Consider the following 23,832-nt stretch of genomic DNA (forward strand, 5'->3'; position numbering starts at 1 on the left):
TTTTTTGTTTTTATTAAGACAAACATGCATGCACACACACACAGTATCTCTTTCTCTGTGTGTGTCTGTCTCTCTCTCTCACTCTCTCACTCTCTCTCTCACTCTCTCTCTCTCTCTCTCTCTCTCTCTCTCTCTCTCTCGGTCACACAGTCATACATTACGAAGACACCCATTTCAAGTATTTCAAGGAAAGCACATTGAGTCTATTCTAGGTTTTGATAAGAGGCAACTAACCGTCAGCTCAGCAGATGTGTTTTTTTTTTTTCTTCTAAACCCCAAAGGTGCAGAAAGTCAACTCATTGAAATCTATTCGTACATCGAAAGATGCATAAGAATGCTATTGTTTACTCCATCTCTTTAAGTTACTGCAGCACTTGCACTATGAGTTGCAGACCTTGTATCCACCCTATAGTTTAGGCATTCTATGTGAACACTAAAGATTTGCATGACATTTTCCATATTTCCTTCATCTGGTATGAAGAAAGCTATTCTCTCCCCATCCCGGCTTAAGCTACATCAATAAATGCAACGCCTAGATTGTGTAATGGAGACCATCATGTCATCTTATAATATCCATCCACCTAATAATATTCCCCCTGCTTGTTGTTGATCCCCGTTCTCTTGTGTTTTTGTTTGCTGTGGAAGCCAATGAGTTTTGTGTTCAGGGCATCCTTAGTAACACTGTTATAACCCCACCTCTGCAGGTGTGCCGTTTAGGGGGCATCAAGCACTTGGTGGACCTACTAGACCACAAAACCCTAGAGGTCCAGAGGAACGCCTGTGGCGCTCTGAGGAACCTGGTCTACGGGAAAGCCACGGACGACAACAAGGTCGCCGTGAGAAACGCAGGTGGTGTCCCCGCTCTGCTCAGACTGCTGAGGAAGACGGTGGACGCTGAAGTGAGGGAGCTGGTCACGGGTAAGGGAGAGTGTGTGTGTGTGTGTGTGTGTGTGTTATGTGTGTGTGCGCTTGCATGTGCGCGGTGAATTCACACCGAGTATGTCTGTGTGCGTGCACGTGTGTATGAGCTTGCGTGCATGCATAGTGAATTCGCTCTGTGCTCACGTGCGCTTGCGTATGTGTGTGTGTGTGTGTCTCTGCCTCTCTGGGTGAGAAAGGTGTGTTTCTTTCAAATGGCCTCTTTAACCCTGAACCCCTGTGGACCGGGCCTTTCCACACCACAGCTCTGTGTGCTATTCTCTCGCTTTGCCATCTGGCATATTCACAAAGGTCACATTTCCCACAGTTCCATGTTGTTCCACTCATTCATTATTCAGTGACGTTTGCACGAATCAGATCCACTGGAGATCCACTCCAGGGTTTTTGTGGGTCAGGAACATTACTACACAACCTAAAGTAGAGCTGTTCAATTATTCACCTTCTCGCCTGCCTGCCCGTCCTCCCCTTCACCAGTCAATTGGCATGAGTCACTGGCTGTGTCCCGCCATGCACCCTATTCCCTATATAGTGCACTACTGCTGACCGGCCCTGGTAACAAGTAGTGCACTATGAAGGGAAAAGCCACTGTGCATGCTAGTCTGGTCGCTAGTCGCTGTCGTTCGTAGCAGGGGGTCGGAGTCCCTCGCTAGCCTCCCCTGGGTCGTGTTCGGGTAGACAGGAAATGGGCGTTGGCGCTCTAAAAACGGAGGAGGGTACTGCCTGGACTTTCCAATGAGAACGCTCGTTTTTCCATTTGCCGTTTCAAAACGTCAGACGGGTTGTTGTTTTTTATACCCTGAACAGGGGCCTTGGGATGGGGAGATCGGAGATTCAGTTGCTGCTCGTTGTGTGATCACAAACCGACCTTGTCGTTTGAGCAGACACTCGTTTCCCAGTGCACACGGTGCAGTTTTCCCCGCGTGGCTGGAGCTCTGCAAACAGGGTATAAATCCAAGTTGTTTAGGATCAAGGAGGAGTATTACAGAAATAAGCAAGCCAAGATGTTTGGCTCCCAGGTGGCTGAATCAGCTGTTTGTATACAGCTCAGCTCCTGCTCTACTCTGTCTCTCGCCGTAGCTCAGGTTACAGTGTAATGGGTCCTTCAGGCTACCAATACACGGGGAGCGCCAGCAAAATGCAGCGTCCATTTGCTCCTTTCTGCAGCAATACATTGTGGAAGTGAAGTGGAGATATGGCTTGAGTCTCATGTGGTGTTCCCTCCACAACAGAATCCCGCACTGAGCAAATTTCCTGTTTGCTGAGCGCGAAGTTGAACATTGTGAATATTCTGTGCAACATCCGGGGGCGCGCGTTGACTGTGAACACTGAGGCTATACCCGCTTTAAGTTCGTTTTAACAGTGGTCAAGTAGGCTACTGTGGCTATTTGACCATAATGTAGGCCTACCAGAGTGGGCTACCATCAAAAACAATGGAGGAAATGCATCCCGTAACATTTTAACATGGAAATAGCTGCTCTATGTCTGAAAATGTTGTGTTGTTTGATGCAAGGAACCACTTTACAAAATAAAATGCATTATTATTCCCATACCATTATTACAGAAAATCACACAAATGATGCTGCCCTCTGCCTATTGGCTACTTAGCTTCTAAAAGCATGTCTCAAAATACAACACTGCCCCTTTAAGACATATAAAAAGCTCTTTTCCTGACTGACTTTTCGAAGATGTCTAGAAATGTACACGTTTTGTGCTCTTGTAGGAAGCAATCCCTCCCCTATTGCTGACTACAAATGATATATAACTGAGCTAATAACTCACTAACTAGCAAAGGATATGAACAAATGTGCACATGTGGCTACATGCAGCTCTCGCTTTGATCTGACAACAATCTACTCACATCACTCATTCTGTGTAGAGTAAGGCTGAGTCGTATGTACGTGTCAAAGCAATAGAATCCTACTCCGATGCATTCTGCCTACAACAAAATCTCTTGCATAGTTCGTTTTGCGTACTAAGTCTCGCATAGTTCGTTCTGTTTCGGTATGTTGCGTGGAAAGTGGCTAATATTGCGTTGATTTCAACCCCAATTCCCCACCGTGAAGGGAAACATTGATGGTGTTAACTAAGGAGGAAAACTCTAGAAAGTTCCGTGAAGTTCAATCTCGTCCTTCTCTGTGCGGGCTGACATATCTTCTGTGTGGCTGTCCCAAGGAGGGAGCATTGGTCTCATGTGTCAATCAAGTTGGTGTTTGTTTCGTACTTCTCCAAGGAAAAGGAAGAGCTGGTTCTTCTTAGAGTCTCCTAAGCACTGATAGGGCGAATTACAGAACTAACCCATCAGAACCACATGCAGCCCATAACAGAATGGATCACGGGGGATGGAACCACTGGCATTTCAGTCACTTCTAGCCAGTCTTTTCCGTTGTCATTGAAAAGAGAGGCCAGTTCGAGGCAGATGTGTGTCACACAAATCTTGGACTAAATTGCTTTGACCTGTTGTGAGCATTCTTTACGACTGCGTGTATTGTGAAACCTCAGCAGCATGGCTAATTGGCAGTTGAAGACCCAGAATGCTTAGCATTAGAGAAGGTCATCGATCACAGCGTCACCTCTGGATAATCACAACCAATCAGTATAATCCACAGGAGGAGGTTTTAGGTCTCTTCCTACTGGCCAAAGCCAATGGGCTAATTGGAAGCGACAAGACTTATTCTCCAATTACCCTCTGACATGTTTCTTCCCTTGGAAGCATGGTTGGCGGTGTAATTTAACCTTGTTTTTTTAAGCGACATGTCCTGTATGTCTGTGTCTCAAATGGCACCCAGAGCTCTGGTAAAAAGTACTACTCTGTGTAGGGAATCGAATCAAATTCATTTGTCACATGCGCCGAATACAACAGTGAAATGCTTACTTACAAGCCCTTAACCAACAATGTAATTTTAAGAAAAGTGTTAAGTAAAAAATAGATAAGTAAAAAATGTAAATTTAAAATTAAAGAGCAGCAGTAAAATAACACTAGCGAGGCTATATACAGGGGGTACAGGTTAGGGGTACAGGTTAGTCGAGGCAATTGAGGTAATATGAACATGTAGGGAGAGTTAAAGTGACTATGCATAGATAATAAACAGAGAGTAGCAGCAGTGTAAAATATGGGGGGGAGGTAACAATGCAAATAGTCTGGGTAGCCATTTGATTACCTGTTCAGGAGTCTTATGGCTTGGGGTAAGAAGCTGTTAAGAAGCCATTTGGACCTAGACTTGGAGCTCCGGTACCTCTTGCCGTGCGGTAGCAGAGACAACAAACTATGACTAGGGTGGCTGGAGTCTTTGTCCATTTGTAGGGCCTTCCACTGACATTGGTGTGGAGGTCCTGGATGGCAGGAAGCTTGGCCCCAGTGATGTACTGCGCCGTACGCACTACCCTCTGTAGTGCCTTGCGGTCGGAGGCCGAGCAGTTGCCATATGAGGCAGTGATGCAACCAGTGCCATGCTCTCGATGGTGCAGCTCTAGAACTTTTTGAGAATCTGAGGACCCATGCAACATCTTTTCAGTCTCCTGAGGGGGAATAGGCTTTGTCGTGCCCTCTTCACGGCATTCTTGGTGTGTTTGAAGCTCCCAACCTGCTCCACTACAGCCCGTCGATGTGAATGGGGGTGTGCTCGGTCCTCCTTTTCCTGTAGTCCACAATCATCTCCTTTTTCTTGGTCACGTTAAGGGAGAGGTTGTTATCCTGGCACCACACGGCCAGGTCTCTGACCTCCTCCCTATAGGTCTTATCATTGTAGGTGATCAGGCCTACCCTCGTTGTGTCATCTGCAAACTTAATGATGGTGCTGGAGTCGTGCCTGGCCATGTAGTCATGAATGAACAGGGAGTACAGGAGGGGACTGAGCACACACCCATGAGGGTCCCCCGTGTTGAGGATCAGCGTGGCAGATGTGTTGTTACCTACCCTTACCAACTGGGGGCGGCCCGTCAGGAAGTCAAGGATCCAGTTGCAAAGGGAGGTGTTTAGTCCCAGGGACCTTAGCTTAGTGATGAGCTTTGAGGGCACTATGGTGTTGAACGCTGAGCTGTAGTCAATGAATAGCATTCTCACATAGGTGTTCCTTTTGTCAAGGTGGGAAATGCCAGTGTTGAGGGCAATAGAGATTACATCATCTGTGGATCTGTTGGGGGCGGTATGCAAATTGAAGTGTGTCTAGGGTTTCTGGGATAATGGTGTTGATGTGAGCCATGACCAGCCTTTCAAAGCACTTCATGGCTACAGACGTGAGTGCTACGGGTTGGTAGTCATTTAGGCAGGTTACCTTCGTGTTCTTGGGCACAGGAATTATGGTGGTCTGCTTGAAACATGTTGGTATTACAGACTCAGTCAGGGACAGGTTGAAAATGTCAGTGAAGACACTTGCTAGTTGGTCAGCGCATGCTTGCAGTACACGTACTGGTAATCCGTCTGGTCCTGCGGCCTTCTGAATGTTGACCTGTTTAAAGGTCTTACTCATATCGGCTATGGAGAGCGTGATCACACAGTCGTCCGGAACTGCTAATTCTCTCATGCATGCTTTAGCGTTTCTTGCCTCGAAGCGAGCATAGAAGTAATTTAGCTTGTCTGGTAGGCTCAAGTCACTGGGTAGTTCGTGACTGTGCTTCCCTTTGTAGTCTGTAATAGTTTGCAAGCTCTGCCACATCCGACGAGCGTCGGAGCCGGTGTAGTACATTTCAATAGTAGTCCTGTGTTGACGCTTTGCCTGTTTGATGGTTCGTCAGAGGGCATAGCGGGATCTCTTATAAGCTTTCGGGTTAGAGTCTCGCTCCTTGAAAGCGGCAGCTCTACCCTTTAGCTCAGTGCGAATGTTGCCTGTAATCCATGGCTTCTGGTTGAGGTATTTACGTACAGTCACTGTAGGGATGACATCATCGATGCACTTATTGATAAAGCCAGTGACTGATGTGGTGTCCTCCTCAATGCCATCGGAAGAATCCCAGAACATATTCCAGTCTGCTATTAAAACAGTCCTGTAGCTTAGCATCTGCATCATCTGACCACTTCTTTATTGACCAAGTCACTGGTGCTTCCTGCTTTAGTTTTTGCTTGTAAACAGGAATCAGAAGGATATAATTATGGTCAGATTTGCCAAGTAGAGGGCGAGGGAGAGCTTTGTACGCATCACTGTGTGAGGAGTAAAGGTGGTCTTGAGTTTGCCTTCCCTCTGGTTGCACATTTAACATGCTGGTAGAAATTTGCATTAAAGTCTGCGGCCACTAGGAGTGCCACCTCCTAGATGAGCGTTTTCCTGTTTCCTTATGGCCGTATACAGCTCATGCTTTGTAAATAGTGTGGTCTACAGCTTATCATGAGATAAGCTTTTCATCACCTCAGGCGTGCAAAACCTCAAGACTTACGATTAGATTTTGTGCAACAGCTGGTGTTTACAAATATACACAGACCGCCACCCCTTCTCTTACCGAAGGCGGCTGTTCTATCTTGCCGATGCAGCATAAAACCCGCCAGCTGTATGTTTTTCATGTCGTCGTTCATTCACGACTCGGTGAAACATAAGATATTACAGTTTTTAATGTCCATTGTTAGTATATACGTGATCGTAGTTCTATTTTGTTATCCAACGATTGTACGTTGGCTAGGGACTGATGGTAAAGGCAGATTACCCAATCGCCGTCGGATTCTTACAAGGGAACCCCGACCTATGTCCTCAATATCTCTGTCTCTTTCTCCTGCGAATGACGGGGATGAGGGCCTTGTCGGGTGTCTGAAGTAAATCCATTGCGTCCGACTCGTTAAAGAAAGAATCTTCTTCCAGTACGCGGTGAGTAATCGCTGTCCTGATATCTGGAAGCTCTTTTCGGTCATAAGAGACAGTGGCAGAAACATTATGTACAGAATAAGTTACAAATAGCGCAAAAAACCACACACAATAGCACAATTGGTTAGGAGACAGCAGCCGTCTCCTCCGATGCCATTGTCCAGTGCCATTTTGGATGCAGATGTTGTTTGAGACGGTTATAGGGTACTCAGTGTGCCCATCTCTGAGCAGGATATGTTTGTTCCCCTGTGTGTCAATGGCCCCTTATTCTGTTATTAGTCCAGTGGATCATCGGCCATGCTCCATGTGAGCTACTAATGGAGCCGCCGTCTCTCTTCTCTAATCAGGTCAGGGGTTCATGTTGTGGGGGACATGTCAAGCCGTCTAGGCCTGGTCCCTGGCTCCCACAGCAGCTGTTGTGGTTGTGGCCTGTCCTCACAAGGCTTCTGAGATCAAAGTGCCAGGCCTCCCCTGGCTGTTGTCACCCCAGTGGCAGTACAGGTGTCACCTGGCGCCTACGGTGGGAGCAGCATCTGTACACACACACACACACACACACACACACACGCTGGCACACATACACACAGCCAGGGGAGCAGCACACAGGGGCCCTGTCCTACAAAGCACTGTCTGTCCGCATGTGACCCGCTGTCACAACTACAACCACCGACCAACCAGGGAAGGACCAACCACCAACCGACACAACCAGGGAAGGAACAAAATCACATTAGTTTGTGTGTGTGTGTGTGTGTGTGTGTGTGTGTGTGGGGGATCATTGCTCCTGTGTCCCTATGTAGCTTCCCTTAAATAGAAGTGTCTATGTTTAGATGGTAAAGCAGGTACAGGGCTAACCTTGGGCCTTGTGTTGAGTGTTTTTCCAGACAGCTGTAGGGAAATCAGGCCGACAGCGCTCATCTCTAATCAGCGTTCCTTTGAAATTGAACAGAGCTCATCAAGCGAGACACACTGGAGCTGCTGCAAAGCCTCCATTTCCTCAGATGTAGGGCAGAGTACAGATTGTCATCTTGCTCACTCTGCAGCCGCTCTGGAAATGTATTGAGACTTCAGGCACACAGTTATACTGTAGTCAGCCACACCCTACAGACTGGGGGAAAACAAAAACAATTTTCTACTAACCGCTAGTCTACACACAGCTCTCCGCTCTGCCCCCCACTGGCCCAGGGTCGAAGAACAGTGTCAAAGCTAGTCTTGATTTTTTAATAATGAATGTTGGAGCAAGCCTTAGGCCTTGAGCGGACACAAGACTGTCCAGGGTTGCGTCCCCGAATGGCAGGGGCACCCTATTTCATATGGCCTCTGGTCAAAAGTAGTGCACTACATAGGGAATAGGGTGTTATTTGAGTCTAGTATCGCAATGGATCTACATGCTTATCACAGCTCTATAGCAAAGAGCATGCAAACTCTCAGAGTCAACTGATGCCTGGGCCTATGCCCATTCATTCATCTACCCAATCAGAGCCTGATCATACCCGACCACACCCTTACTCTGGCCAATCAGAAGCAGCTAAACACCTGATCCACACTAGCTCGGTACTGTAAGGGCTATCCTGGCTTCAATACTTAATTCAAGCAGACTGTAACTGAATAACAAGCTCAGTGGAGATTTCATTATGGGGCGGAATGGAGCCCTTTAGCCAGGTCACTGCTTTCCAAGCTATGAGAGAGCGTCACACACCCCCCCCCCCCACACACACACACACACACACACACTCCCTAACTTATAAATCTAGGCCACAGTCAAATGATTTTGTCTTTCGAGGATTGATTCGAAGACGGATGAATGGCTCCCGTGTCACAGCGTATTTCCTCTTCAGCTTGGGCATTCGTTTACATTGGGGCTAGTGTTCCCGCACCTAGCCACACACACACACACACACACGTACACACAGACAGTAGCTTGTATAGGACTGAACCAAGATCTGAGAGATCAAGCCTCATTCACACAGCCTGTTCCCTCTGACTGTCAGAATGTGACACATGGGCGTTTACCCCTGTCAGTCACACCTCACTGGGCTCAGCTGCCCGATTTATCCCAAAACTGCGGTGGCCAGGCAGCTTCCACAGGGTCAGTTTAAAAGCTGGCCGGTTAGCGGCTTCTTCAAATAGAGCTTCCGGCCGATGAGGAGGATTTAGGATGGCTACTGGGACAGACCTGGGACATTTCAGTTTGCCTGAAGTGCTAGACCAGCGCTGCGCGTGCGTTTGTGTTATCTCTATATTACAAGGCCCTCTGCCTGAGGGAATTCACTAAACAGCCATCGGAGAAAGACAAACTAAGGAAGGCTATAGGCTAAGCTAGTAGAGAAAGGCGCTCAATCACCGCGGGGAGGTTTTATTGAAATGAATCCCAGGGCCTGAGCATACACGTTATAGCGTCGGTATGCAGCCCAACACGGTCCTGGCAGGAGCAGATAAGATGTTAACCGTGGAGAGAGATGCTTTCATGGGTAAACAGGGTAACTCAAAGATAGGGACGGAGCAGACACTATTTGGGCCACAGACAGATCTGTCTCTATAATGCCTTGCTGGCATCCTCTTTATATTATGCCCTTGGGCTGTAGTAATGGGCGCGATGATCTCCACTGGTTTCATTGGAGAGAAGATAATAGAGACCAGTGTCTAGGAAACACAGGCTACACACACTATGGTGGAAATGTGAGAGCTCAAGGAAACCACGAGGATTACTTGTACACACACACACACATGAATACACCTTACACACACACAGGCACACACGCACACCAGTGTTTCCCCTATATTGATTTAGCAGAGGCGGGCCGCCGCTGCTAAACCGTTTGCCGCCACTCCAAAAGATATGATTTCAGGATGGTAAAAAGTTTTCAGTGTAAACTTAAACCAGAGACAAAGCATGTCAAAAATATAATGGGAGCTATATGTTGTTAAATGAGATCATCTTTGAGAACTAACTAACGGCAAAATAAAAACTAGACGGTCAGCGAGAATCGACAATTCCCCAAAATGTCATGGCGCGGGGCCCCTATTGTTTTCACTCAAATGTTTGAGTCACTCAGATAGCATAAGGACACGGGATAAGCCATGGCAAAATGTGTAGAATTTCATGCTTGCCTATCCTCACACACAACCAAAGAGATCTGCCAGTCAGCGGGGTGTAGATAATTCTCTTTTGCTCTGCCCGCAGCAGGAGATAGCAGCTATACATGCATCCCAAATGGCACCCTATTCCCTTAATAGTGCACTACTTTTGTCCAGGGCCCATAGGGTTCCCATAGGGATCTGGTCAGCGGTTGTGCACTACATAGGGAATAAGGAGCCATAGGGCTCTGTTCAAAAGTATCGCACTACATAGGGAACAGGGTCCCATTTGAGACATATTCTACGTCTCGCTCGCTGCCTGTGGTTAGATAGGAGCCGAGCTGCAGCCCGGTCCAAGGTTAGTGACGCCCTGCTACCAGTCACAGCCATCTGATATAAAGAACAGGCTCCACACGGGGTCATCTGGAGCAGATGAAGCATCAAATACTGTATACTAGAAGTATCACTGGTTAGCATACACGCATTTCAAATGAATAAAATGATGACATGATATCGGGAAGACATGCTCCGTTATTCATTTGGTACGTTTTAAACCGCTGAGCCGGTGCCATATGCTGTTTGTGTTCATTTCCAGTGAAACGTCTTCCTCGGTTGCCTGCAGGATATGTAATGCTTCTAAGGATCTATTTGATCCAGATGCCCGACGTCTCACAGCTGGAGGATGGGTTTCATTTGTGACGAGGACTACTATTTTTCCTTTGGTCCTCTCGTCTGTGTGTGTGTGTGTGTGTGTGTGTGTGTGTGTGTGTGTGTGTGTGTGTGTGTGTGTGTGTGTGTGTGTGTGTGTGTGTGTGTGTGTGTGTGTGTGTGTGTGTGTGTGTGTGTGTGTGCTGAGCTATAAAGAAAAAAGCCCTGGTCCTCGGCAGCTCTGTGGGGCTAGCCTAACTGCACATGACAGCTGACAACCAGGAGTTTGTGGCCCTGTCTCTGTCTCTAACATGTCCCCTCCCTCCCGTTCCTCCGTCTTCCCTGCAGGGGTGCTGTGGAACCTGTCCTCCTGTGACTCCGTCAAGATGACAATCATTCGGGATGCCTTAACTACTCTGACCAACACTGTGATCATACCCCATTCCGGGTGGAGCAGCTCGACATTCGACGAGGACCACAAACTCAAATTCCACTCGTCTCTGGTCCTGAGGAACACCAGCGGCTGTATGAGGTAGCGGACATTATGTGTATGATGATTCCACCCCCTTCTGGATGTGTCGAGCTCCTGCAGCCAGGTTCATATTTGAACAAGGCCTTCCAACACGAGTTATGACTAGGGAATGAGACGAACCTGCCCCTGGGGACTTACAAATAATGTGTTGTCATCTATGGCAGTATTATTATTTATTTTTTAAATACACAGTGACAGAAAGTCTGTGTACTGTGTGTTTACAGATACACTAATGTCCCACTGGGCACTGACGTCAGTTCAACGTCTAGTTTTGATTTACATTTGGTTGAGTTGTCACTTAACGTGAGAGTCAACCAAGAATGTCACCCCGTCATTGGATTTAGGTTAAATGAGTCAGTCCGTTGTGGTTACACAGTCCGACAGTGTAGAGGGTAAAAAACTCCCCAGCCATAGGGAAGGGTATTCTGGCTCTCCAGCCACCCTCCCAGGGCCCTTCCTTTGAAGGCAGTGTATGCGTCCCAAATGGCAACCTATTCCCTATTTCGTAAACTACTTTTGGCCAGTACCCTATGGGCCCTAGTCGAAAGTCCTGCATGAAATAGGGAAGAGGTTGCCGTTAGGGACAGATGCCAGTCAGTGAATGGTGGAGTTTGTTCTCTAATTGGTGACAGCAAATGGAGCTGTGCCTCTGAGCGAGCTCAGTTAGGCTCTCATTTCCCCCTCCAAAGCACTCATAACGGCATCACCCAGGCCGACCAGAGAGCCTCATCCATTATGGATGAGACGGCACAAGTAAAAACCCCACAACACACACCAGAGTCGCGCTAGGGGAACAAACACACACAGTTTGTCTATGTCCCAAATACTACCCTATTCCCTTTATAGTGCACTACCTTAAACCGAGTCTTATGGGCCCTGGTTGAAAGTAGTGCACTGAATACGGTAGCATTTGGGACAAAGTTTTTTTTTTTTCTTCTTTTTTTTAAGTGGCTGTTTGGTTATGTTGCTGGGCCGTCTTTGTGTGTGAATTCATTGTGTGTGAGTATGTGTGTGTGCTGCAGGGGCCTATATCCTGACTGGTGTGTGTGTGTGTTGTTTTTAAAGGAACCTGAGTTCGGCGGGGGAGGAGGCTCGAAAACAGATGCGCTCCTGTGAGGGACTGGTGGACTCTTTACTCTACGTCATCAAGGCCTGTGTCAACACCTCGGACTTCGACAGCAAGGTCTGCGCACACACAGACACACACAGAGACACACAGAGGCACACACAGACACACACAGAGACACACCTACATGCACGCACACACACGCGCACGCAACACACAGTGTCGACTAGAGACCATGTTGTCACACGATGGCAGGCAGCTGTAGGGGAGAATGGGAAATCTACCCTACCAGTTTTGAATTGAATTGATCATTTCTCGCTCACATTGACTCGCACAGCTCAGTTACTTGACTGGGAAGGCCTTCTATCAACCCATAGATCTACAATGTTAACAGCGTCCACTTAAAGGTTTATGGACGTTATCACTGGTCCCTTAGCCAGCTGTTCCGGTTGAGTATCTCCCCTATAAATTTGGCCTGTCTTATATAGTGCACTACTTTTGACCAGTGCGTTTATGGGCCCGGGTCAAGAAAAGTGCACTATAAAGGGAATATGGTGCTATTTGGGATACACTCTGGTGTATTTATTGCTATGCTCATATCCCAGTAATGGGCATCAAACAGTAAGGAATTAAACCCATTTGTTAAACCCAGATCTCTGTTTCTAAGTGGAGACATTCTATTCTGTTCTAAGACCATGGATCTCATACCTAATTCATTACTACTGCTACAGCAGGCCTGTGATGTCTCCACACCAACACACAGAGACTGTCTGGCTTATTGAGCACTATTTCACTGGAACAAACCTCTTAGGATGTACAGTGTACTTATTGAGATCTCACCTCTCTCTCTCTCTCTCAGACCGATAGAAACATATTAAACCTATAGAAACATATCAAACCTACAGAAACATATTAAACCTATAGAAGCATATCAAACCTACAGAAACATATCAAACCTACAGAAACATATCAAACCTACAGAAACATATTAAACCTACAGAAACATATCAAACCTACAGAAACATATCAAACCTATAGAAACATATCAAACCTATAGAAACATATCAAACCTACAGAAACATATCAAACCTATAGAAACATAACAAACCTACAGAAACATATCAAACCTACAGAAACATATCAAACCTGCAGAAACATACCAAACCTACAGAAACATATCAAACCTGCAGAAACATATCAAACCTATAGAAACATATCAAACCTATAGCAACATATCAAACCTACAGAAACATACCAAACCTATAGAAACATATCAAACCTACAGAAACATATCAAACCTATAGAAACATATCAAACCTACAGAAACATACCAAACCTATAGAAACATATCAAACCTACAGAAACATATCAAACCTATAGAAACATATCAAACCTGCAGAAACATATCAAACCTACAGAAACATATCAAACCTATAGAAACATATCAAACCTATAGAAACATATTGAACCAATAAATCAAGTAAATTACCCTTCTCCCTTCACCTCTCTCTAGATTGTGGAGAACTGTATTTGCACTCTGCGGAACCTGTCGTATCGCCTGGAGCTGGAGATGCCGCCGTCGAGGCTGCAGGGAGCCCAGGAGCTGGACGGCCTGCTGGGAAGTGAGTCTCCCAGTAAGGATGTGGACTCCAGCTGCTGGGGCCGGAAGAGGAAGAAGAAGAAGGGTTCCCAGGAAGAGCAGGTGAGCTCAAGAACAACAACGTGGGTAGCATCTCAAATGGCGCCCCTATTCCCTATGTAGTGCACCCTATGTCGTCCACCCTATGGTTCCTGGTCAAAAGTAGTGCACTATATAGGGAATAGGATGCCATTTGGGGACGAAACTTCAGTCTGAGGGTGGAAATATCACTTCCTAGGTGTTCAAAGGGAACGTTCACTCCAGCTGAGCTCCGGTATAACAACTCATCACTGAGTGGGGGAGTATAACACATGACACTTCCCTAGGCCTTAAGTGATTGTTCACTCCAAATGTTTGTCAAGTGTTTTTTTAAGAGCTCAACAGTGGCCTCGTAGCAAGAGTCCAAATCCCACCACATCTGTTTTGTCTAACATGACGCAATTAGATGACGGTGTCTGCCTGTCTTTTCAAATCATTTGGGATCGAGGCGCCGTATAGCTGGATCCACGCAACAGATGGCATGATGGGACATGGACTCATTTCTCCCTTCTGAGAAATGGAAAACATTTGCCAACTTTGATTTTGGAGTGAACTATTACTTTTGATTTGATTTGATTTGGATCTCTTTTAGTCCTCATTATAGTCCTTAAACATTCAAATACAATGTATAATACAATCATATTTTCACATATTAACACACTGTTACAAACAGACATAACACACTGACATATTGACTTTAACTCTTCTAGGAGCGCTCTAGAGAAGACCATGGCCCGTATTCACAAAGCGTCTCAGAGTAGGAGTGCTGATCTAGGATCAGGTCCTGCCTGTCCATATAATCGTCTTCATTATGATCTAAAAGGCTAAACTGATCCTAGATCAGCACTCCTACTCTGGGACACTTGATACATATATAGTCAACATCTTATTATGAACTAGGTGGTTAGAGCCCTGAATGCTGATTGGCTGAAAGCCGTGGTATATACAGTGTATCACGGGTATGACAAAACATTTGTGTGTACTGCTCTAATTACATTGATAACCAGTTTATAATAGCAATAAGGTACCTCAGGGGTTTGTGGTATATGGCCAATATACCACGGCCAAGGCCTGTATCCAGGCACTCCACGTTGCGTTGTGCATAAGAACAGCCCTTAGCCGTGGTATATTGGCCATATACCATGAGGAATAAAGCCAATACTCCTCGGGCCGTATTCCTTAATTAGAACCTCTAATCATGACCATGTGTTCTCAGTGGGACGGAGTGGGCCCCATCCCCGGCTTCTCCAAGTCCCCCAAGGGGGCGGAGATGTTGTGGCACCCAGCTGTGGTGAAGCCCTACCTGACCCTGCTGGCTGAGAGCTCCAACCCTGCCACTCTGGAGGGCTCGGCGGGCTCCCTACAGAACCTGTCTGCTGGGAACTGGAAGGTATGGAGAACACTACGGAGTACACACTACACAGCACCCAGGACAGGAGATGACAAGAACACTAGTCTATTTTGTGTTGTTTTCATCTGTGTACAATGAATAGTCTATTAGCTATGTAAAGTGAATACATTTTAAAGGGAAACTCTCCTCAGTGAAACACATGTCAATAGTCACTTTTAGTGCTTTCTCCTAAACCCCCTAGTTGCTAATGTTAGCTTCTGGGACAAGGAAGGATGCTAGATCAAGCTAGAGATCCATAGCTGAAAGTCGTGTGTCAGTAGCTCTTGGTTATTTCAGCTCTAGGATTTTTATCACAGGGGCTATGACATCATTGTTGTCTGGTTTTCTAAAGAAGAAAAAACACGTCTTTACTACTCTGTACTGTACTACAAATTTCACTGCGCCTATCCGGGTGTATGTGACAATGAAACATATATATGTATCAAGTGTACACTCTTACGTTGATTGAGTTGAAACGTCCTCTCTGTGTCGTCTCTGCATTTGTACTAGTTTACGGCATACGTCCGTGCGGCGGTGCGCAAGGAGAAGGGTCTGCCCATCCTGGTGGAGCTGCTGAGGATGGACAACGACAGGGTGGTCTGCTCTGTGGCCACCGCCCTGAGGAACATGGCCCTGGACGTCAGGAACAAGGAGCTCATAGGTGAGGACCAAACACTGGCTCCATTGCAGATGCCTGACAGATCTCACAACACCTGGCTAGGTGTTTAACATATCAGATGGACAGGTGTTTAACGTATCAGATAGACAGGTGTTTAACATATCAGATAGACAGGTGTTTAACATATCAGATAGACAGGTGTTTAACGTATCAGATGGACAGGTGTTTAACGTATCAGATGGACAGGTGTTTAACGTATCAGATAGACAGGTGTTTAACGTATCAGATAGACAGGTGTTTAACGTATCAGATAGACAGGCGTTTAACGTATCAGATGGACAGGTGTTTAACGTATCAGATGGACAGGTGTTTAACGTATCAGATAGACAGGTGTTTAACGTATCAGATAGACAGGTGTTTAACGTATCAGATAGACAGGTGTTTAACGTATCAGATAGACAGGTGTTTAACGTATCAGATAGACAGGTGTTTAACGTATCAGATAGACAGGTGTTTAACGTATCAGATAGACAGGTGTTTAACGTATCAGATAGACAGGTGTTTAACGTATCAGATAGACAGGTGTTTAACGTATCAGATAGACAGGTGTTTAACGTATCAGATAGACAGGTGTTTAACGTATCAGATAGACAGGTGTTTAACGTATCAGATGGACAGGTGTTTAACGTATCAGATGGACAGGTGTTTAACGTATCAGATCACCACATCATATGATGTAACAGTTTGATGCCGACTGCACAGTTGATGGCGTGGCGCACAACCATAGGTTGATACAATGCATCTGCAGTGTAGTCGGTATGGAACACAACCAACCAATACAGTAGGCTATGTACATGTGCTATACAAGCACAGATCAAATAAATGGTCACCCAACACTATACACTGAGTGTACAAAACATTAGGCACATTTTATTATATTAAGTTGCACCCCTTTTGCCTAAATTCTTCAGGGCTTGGACTCGACAAGGTGTCGAAAGCGTTCCACAGGGATGCTGGCCCAATTTGACTCCAATGCTTCCCACAGTTGTGTCAAGTTGGCTGGATATCCTTTTGTCTTGCCCATTCATCCTCTGAATGGCACACATACACAATCCATGTCTCAATTGTCTCAAGGTTTAAAAATATTTTTTAAACTTGTCTCCTCCCCTTCAACTACACTGATTGAAGTGGATTGAACAAGTGACATCATTAAGGGAGCATAGCTTCCACCTGGATTCAGATGGTCAGTCTATGTTATGAATGGGCCACTTTGATGGGGGTGGGGTCCACAAAAAAACAAAGTCATCATGAGGGGCCCCACTGGTTCATGGGTCTGCCTACCCACATCCACCCCCCACCTTGCTGAGCGAAACCTTTTAGCGCCCCCCCCCTTGTGACGGAATATACAAATATACGTTTTAAAGTTAATTTCCTGCAATTCTGCTCATTTTGCCATGGGGCGTAGAGAAAATCTTGCTATTTTAAAGCACGCTTGCTGCAATTCTACACATTTTTCCATTGGGCGGAGAGAAGATTTAGTAATTTTATAACTCATTTCATCCAATTTTACTCATTTTGCCATGGGGTGGAGAGAAAAATGTGTAGTTTGGAGGCAAATGTTTGAAGTTTTTAACATGATAACTGATGATCGATGGGCCCCACCACGGTCAGATAGCTGGTCACTAGAGTAACTTACCAATCTAAAATAAATTACGCGACATGGGCAAATTGATGGACTGCTGATGCACAACCAAATTTCGAAATTGCACCATGTGTATTCTATTATTCTTACTCTCAACAGTAAGTTGAGACCCCGAATGAGTTGGGTGAAATTGGGGGTCCGCATGTGGCTGGTGAGCCGCCAGTTGCCCATCCCTGGTCTATGTCATGGAAAGAGCCGTCCTAATATTTTGTACACTCAGTGTATTACAAAAAAGGGAAGAGATGAGATGGAAAATGGGTTTCAGATGAAGTAGAACCAGAAGATCTATGTTCACGTTTAGTAATCTAACTGCTGATTATATGCCCAGATTGCTACCCTTCATCCCAATTCTTCTTGTTTTTTTGTGAAATCACCACTTTTCAGGTTTTTATGGGCTAGCTATGTGGAAATAATAAGGAGTTAGTGTTCCAGCAAGGCAGCAGCAGAGTTTCCAGCCCGAGAGATGGGGGAGAGGGGCTGAGAGATGGGGGAGAGTGGCTGTTTGGAGAGGTACTCTGGAGGGGCTGATCTTCTGAGGGAGACTCAGGGGGGAAAAACAAGTGGTATTAACCCAGGGTCTGTGGGGCACTAATGCTATGTCCTATAGGAAAGGCACATGGTAGTCTGTGGCAGCACAACTCAAGCTGAACAAATATAGCAAAGTACAAAAGTACACTGTGTACTCTAGGTCTCCTGCCCTAGAGGAAGGCATCTGCTGTACAAATACATTACGTGAGACACTGTATATCAAAAATGAATTAATGTCTCTTTATTTCCGTTTCGTCTCTCTCTCTCTCTCCCTGTTGCGTTCCAGTTTAATTTAAAGGTGTAGCTAGTTTATTTATTTGCTGTTAAAAAGTCAAATAGAACAAATTGTCTGTGGCGGTAAGGATGAGGAAGCCAGAATGGGTTTATAAAGAAGCCTTGCCATAGTCTCAATCGTAAATTCATAACAGAAATGATAAAGTACATAATTAATGCTCCCTCCCTCCCTCCCTCCCTCCCTCCCTCCCTCCCTCCCTCCCTCCCTCCCTCCCTCCCAGGGAAGTATGCAATGAGGGACCTGGTGAATCGTCTCCCTGGGGGGAACACCACCCTGCTCTCTGACGAGACGGTGGCGGCCATCTGCTGCACCCTGCACGAGGTCACCAGCAAGAACATGGAGAACGCCAAGGCACTGGCCGACACGGGCGGCATCGAGAAGCTGGTCAACATCACCAAGGGCAGGGGAGAGAGGTGAGAGAGAGGCTTCGGCTGCTGCTCAGACAGAGGCTGCGTCGCAAATGGCACCCTATTCCTGTTCTAGTGCACTGCTTTTCAGTCTACTGCTACTCCTTTAGTTGTTTACTATATAAGGGACAGGGGTGCCATTCGGGATGCACACAGAGAGCACGAGGAAGGACAACTTGTGCTTCCACACAGACGCTTGCTCTAGGCTCATGTGCTGAGGTTACACCCCGGAATGGAGTGAGAGCAATTTCAAACAGTTGAGAGTAGACTCATATTATTTAACCACAGAAACATGCCATGCCATGCATTTGCCGTATATCCCTAAGAGGTCTCAGTTCTAACTTCTCAGGGGTAATGTGTGGTGACATGCATCTCTCTGTCCTCAAAGGTACTCTATGAAGGTGGTGAAAGCTGCCGCTCAGGTCCTCAACACACTGTGGCAGTACAAAGACCTGAGAACTATCTATAAGAAGGTAAGGGAAGGACCAGTGTTGGGATGAGGAGGCTAAATACAGTGCCTTGCGAAAGTATTCGGCCCCCTTGAACTTTGCAACCTTTTGCCACATTTCAGGCTTCAAACATAAAGATATAAAACTGCATTTTTTTGTGAAGAATCAACAACAAGTGGGACACAATCATGAAGTGGAACGACATTTATTGGATATTTCAAACTTTTTTAACAAATCAAAAACTGAAAAATTGGGCATGCAAAATTATTCAGCCCCTTTACTTTCAGTGCAGCAAACTCTCTCCAGAAGTTCAGTGAGGATCTCTGAATGATCCAATGTTGACCTAAATGACTAATGATGATAAATACAATCCACCTGTGTGTAATCAAGTCTCCGTATAAATGCACCTGCACTGTGATAGTCTCAGAGGTCCGTTAAAAGCGCAGAGAGCATCATGAAGAACAAGGAACACACCAGGCAGGTCCGAGATACTGTTGTGAAGAGGTTTAAAGCCGGATTTGGATACAAAAAGATTTCCCAAGCTTTAAACATCCCAAGGAGCACTGTGCAAGCGATAATATTGAAATGGAAGGAGTATCAGACCACTGCAAATCTACCAAGACCTGGCCGTCCCTCTAAACTTTCAGCTCATACAAGGAGAAGACTGATCAGAAAGGTCGCAAAGTTCAAGGGGGCCGAATACTTTCGCAAGGCACTGTACAGCAGGGCTACGTCCCAATTATCACTCCATCCTGCCAAAGTGTGCACTTGTTCACTTCCCTTCATTGAAAGGAAATGGCTGGTGTATGAGATATGGTGGAAACTCCCACAAGCCCGTGTCCTGCCACCAGTCCAAGGCTTTTAGATTTGTGGGAAGTAGTGAACAAGTGTACCCTTCAGGAGAAAGGAGATATTATTGGGGCGCAGCCCAGGTTTTTGTGGCTCAAACTAACCCCTGTCTCCTTTCTCTACTGGCCTTTAGGACGGGTGGAGCCAAAACCACTTCATCACACCGGTATCCACTCTAGAGCGCGACAGGTTCAAGTCTCAGCCCACCCTCCCCACCAGCACCATACAGATGTCACCGGTCAACCAGTCAGGTCAGCCTAGCAACATAAACAATAATTCACCTAGGTTACATCCCAAATGGCACCCTATTCCCCATTTAATTTTTTAAATGTTTATCCTGGTCCTAAGGACCTAAAAGGGTACACATTTTAGTTTTTGCCCTAGCACTACACACACACCTCAAAGGTTTGATGATTAGTGGAATCAGGTGTGTACTGCTAGGTTAAACTAAAATGTGGACCCCTTTGGGTCCCCTGGACCAGGATTAAGAAACACTGTCTTAGTACACTATTTTTCACCAGGGCCCATAGGGTTCTGGTCAACGTGAATGCCCCAGATAGGAAATGTGGAGCCATTTGGGACGTTGCCCTAGATAAGGACACAAAGACGGTTCAATTAAACGTTTTATCCTTCTCACCTCCGTGTTCTGTTGTTCACAGCTGGTAGTGCCACCTCTTCTCCTGCAATACTGGGAATCAAAGAACACCATTCTGATTATCAGAGGGCACCGGCAACTATGCAATTTTATAATAACCAAGGGGACAACAATGTACATAAATATCAATATACAGGTAAGCGATGTGCGTACAGAATTCTCATGATCTCAGAATTATTACTGTACATAAAACATAGTCTATCATGTGAGACTTTGGAATGTGATTGAGAATGTGTCAGCCATGGACACCAGACTGTGATTAAAGTATCCCCTAGGGTCATTTTTACCTCTATGTAGGCTGTAATCTATTTTATCTCCCCTCACCACTCCCATGAATCACATTCCATGCCCCCTCTCCTCTAGCTCTCCCCTAGCTCTCCCCCAGCTCCACCACGACCACCCTATCTCCCTCTTTCCTATCTCTCTTATTGGGAGCTGGAAGCTCTTGGACGATCGGCTAAGTTAAAAGAGCACTTCAGCCTTTTTGTTGCGTTTAAGTGGGTCTGCTGATCAATAGAGTTGCTGGTCCACCCGCATTGTGAGCCGCTTGGCTGTGCAGCCACTACAAAGCGGCCATTGTCAGTTGCCCTGAGGAACAGTAGGGCTACTTCCCAAATGGCACCCTGTTCCCTATGTAGTGCACTACTTTTTGACCAGCGCCCTGGTCAAAAGTAGTGCCCTGCATAGGGAATAGGGTGCCATTTGGAACGTATGCTAGGTATGCAGGGCACCCAGACTCGCCGCTGCCAGACGGACAATCCTCAATGGGGCGCAGAGTAAACAGAGCTGCAGCCTCATCCACATTAACCCCGCCTACCCCTCCTGTCTACCCAGCCACACTCCCTGGGCCAGCCATGAAAACCCAGAATGCTGGGAACAAAGAGTGGAAAATGACTTTCAGGATTCCTCTGGCTTGAAAATGGGCCAAGGAAAATACCATCCCACAGGCTTTGCAAACAATAAGACACTGGTGCCCAACCATTTGACTGTAGGTTATTAGTCTGTTCTGTCCAGCGTAGCTGTATCTGACCGTTATACAGAGATCATGCCTAAGGGAATGTGTGGAATGGGATATTTGACACACTGTACGCTAACAAGTCAAGTTCATGGCGAAGCTGAAGTTATACCATTATGTTGTGCATTTCTCTGCCAGGGACTGGAAAGCCACCGCCATATTACATCGGCTCTTACCCCTCGCCTACAAGAGAGGACCCCAGAAGAACACAGGTAAATGCAATACAGGCTCTAAATCAGTCCCTCCTGGTCGGACATCCATCTCCATCTGGGAGACATCCATCATATCAGCCATTGTTTGAGTTAGAGGGGATGTGACTGCTGTGAGAGGGAAGGGCTGGGTCGTCTCAGGCACCTAGATAGCACCCAGGGAGAGGGAAGTTCAGTTCCCTCCTTCCACTCCCTCTCAGACTGGACAATCAGGATATTGCACCCAACCCTGTAGCCATGCAGCTTGAGTTTCAATACATTTAGGGGCCGTTTCCCGGACACAGATTAAGCCTAGTCCTCGACTAATAAGCTTTTTTTTAAATTGAGATTCTCTATTGATCTTGGTTTTTAGGACTAGGTTTAATCTGTGTCTGGGAAAGCACCAAAAGAGTGTGAGTTAATTTCAACCAAAAATGACCCATAAATCAAACACTGGACTTCAAAGTAGATATGTTCCCGCTTTTCACATAAACAGACCTGATTTAGCATTGCTCCTCTCGTCTCCACAGCAGCAGGTGTACTACACCGAGGAGCCAAGCAGGCGGAACTACGACGCCTACAGAATGTACCTGCAGTCTCCGCACGGCTACGAGGAACCCTATGTGGAGGAAGTAGTCACCTTCCCCCCCACGGCAGACTACAGCTCTCAGTCGCACGGCCACGGACTCAAATCCACCACGAACTACGTGGACTTTTACTCCACCACCCGGAGGCCTTCCTACAGGGCGGAGCAGTACCCAGGCTCACCAGACTCCTGGGTATAGGGACTCCATCTTTGGAACCCATCTGATGAACTCGTCCATGAACTTTTATTTGTGTTTGTTAAAAATTTAAAACATTTAAAAAGTGAATCTGAATGTGGGGGTGGAAACGATGGCAGATGGAGAAACAAAACGTTAGCCAAAGAAAGAAGGAAATCAAGGAATGTGGTTGTTGTTTTAAACAAAGAGAGGGAATCATGCAGTGGTGTGTTTGGGGAATGGTCGGTATTGGACATCATTGTGAGCAGCGCTCTGCTCGGTCTAGATGTTAGTTTTTCTTTTGGAAACCCGTTGCTGTGGTAGCATGGTGAAGGTGTGGGATATGTGACGGAAGGTTTGTGTTAAAGAGTCAGATGGGGAATGTGTATGTGTATGTCTGTAGGCTAAAATGGATCATGAACTCATATCTGTTAAAAAAAAAAAAAAAGTAATCTGAAGATGTTAGTTTGTACAGAGGGATCACATTGTATTTGTTCTTAATGTTGAGATTGTGTATGCCATGGAGTGTTGTACATTTTCGTCATTTAATTGTAAATACAGAAAAAAATGCCACATGGTTGACGCTCATCAGCACTGGTAAAGACTTGTGCCATGTCAAATCTATATTATAGATCTATAAATGCAGTATATGAAGAAGGAAAGAGAGGTGGGAAAAGATTACATCATAACACAAACTTGCAAAGTTAATAAAAGTTGACTTTTGTTTTTTTCAATGAATTGTGGAATTGCAGACATTTTTGTGACTTTGCAGATATTCTCTTTATTTTTCCATTTTCTGTGCTGGACCTTTCATGGGATGGTTCACTGCCATTTTCTTTGCACACCAACCAACAGAAATAAATGTGAACGTTTGGTCCATTGAAGAGCTCTACAACTCCTCCCTTCTGTTGCTCATCCTCTCGTCTTTGCATGCATAACGTAGAAAAAGAAGGCAACGGTTGTATCCCAAGTGCCACTCTATTCCCGTACATAGTGCCACTCTACTCCCTACATAGTGCACTTCTTTTGACCACGGTCCCCAAATGGCACCCTATTCCCTATATAGTGCACTATGTAGGGAGTAGAGTGGCACTATGTACGGGAATAGAGTGGCACTTGGGATGCAACCGTTGCCTTCTTTTTCTACGACCTATGGGCCCCTTTTGACCAGAACCATATGGGCCCTGGTCAAAAGTAGTGCACTATTTAGGGAGTAGGGTGCCATTTGGGAAACAACCAACATGATAAAG

General features: G+C 46.0%; 1 protein-coding gene across 6 annotated transcripts in view; it reads left to right on the forward strand.

The window, feature by feature from the left end:
• Positions 1–23,466, forward strand: part of LOC109871053 (plakophilin-4) — a 111,324-nt gene extending 87,858 nt beyond the window's left edge. For 5 of the 6 annotated variants that reach the window (XM_031805496.1, XM_020461835.2, XM_031805498.1 and 2 more), the window contains 12 exons: positions 705–918; positions 10,797–10,980; positions 12,046–12,163; positions 13,560–13,748; positions 14,941–15,114; positions 15,625–15,775; positions 18,479–18,671; positions 19,054–19,138; positions 20,097–20,214; positions 20,623–20,754; positions 21,772–21,845; positions 22,352–23,466. In XM_031805496.1, the coding sequence (XP_031661356.1) occupies positions 705–918; positions 10,797–10,980; positions 12,046–12,163; positions 13,560–13,748; positions 14,941–15,114; positions 15,625–15,775; positions 18,479–18,671; positions 19,054–19,138; positions 20,097–20,214; positions 20,623–20,754; positions 21,772–21,845; positions 22,352–22,606 (1,887 nt within the window). In that variant the 3' untranslated portion in view covers positions 22,607–23,466. The remainder of the gene's footprint in view (positions 1–704; positions 919–10,796; positions 10,981–12,045; positions 12,164–13,559; positions 13,749–14,940; positions 15,115–15,624; positions 15,776–18,478; positions 18,672–19,053; positions 19,139–20,096; positions 20,215–20,622; positions 20,755–21,771; positions 21,846–22,351) is intronic. The other variant, XM_031805497.1, reaches the window with a different exon arrangement.
• Positions 23,467–23,832: the final 366 nt, after the last annotated feature.

This window comes from Oncorhynchus kisutch, linkage group LG26 (genome assembly GCF_002021735.2).
Source record: "Oncorhynchus kisutch isolate 150728-3 linkage group LG26, Okis_V2, whole genome shotgun sequence".
Lineage (NCBI taxonomy): Eukaryota > Metazoa > Chordata > Actinopteri > Salmoniformes > Salmonidae > Oncorhynchus > Oncorhynchus kisutch.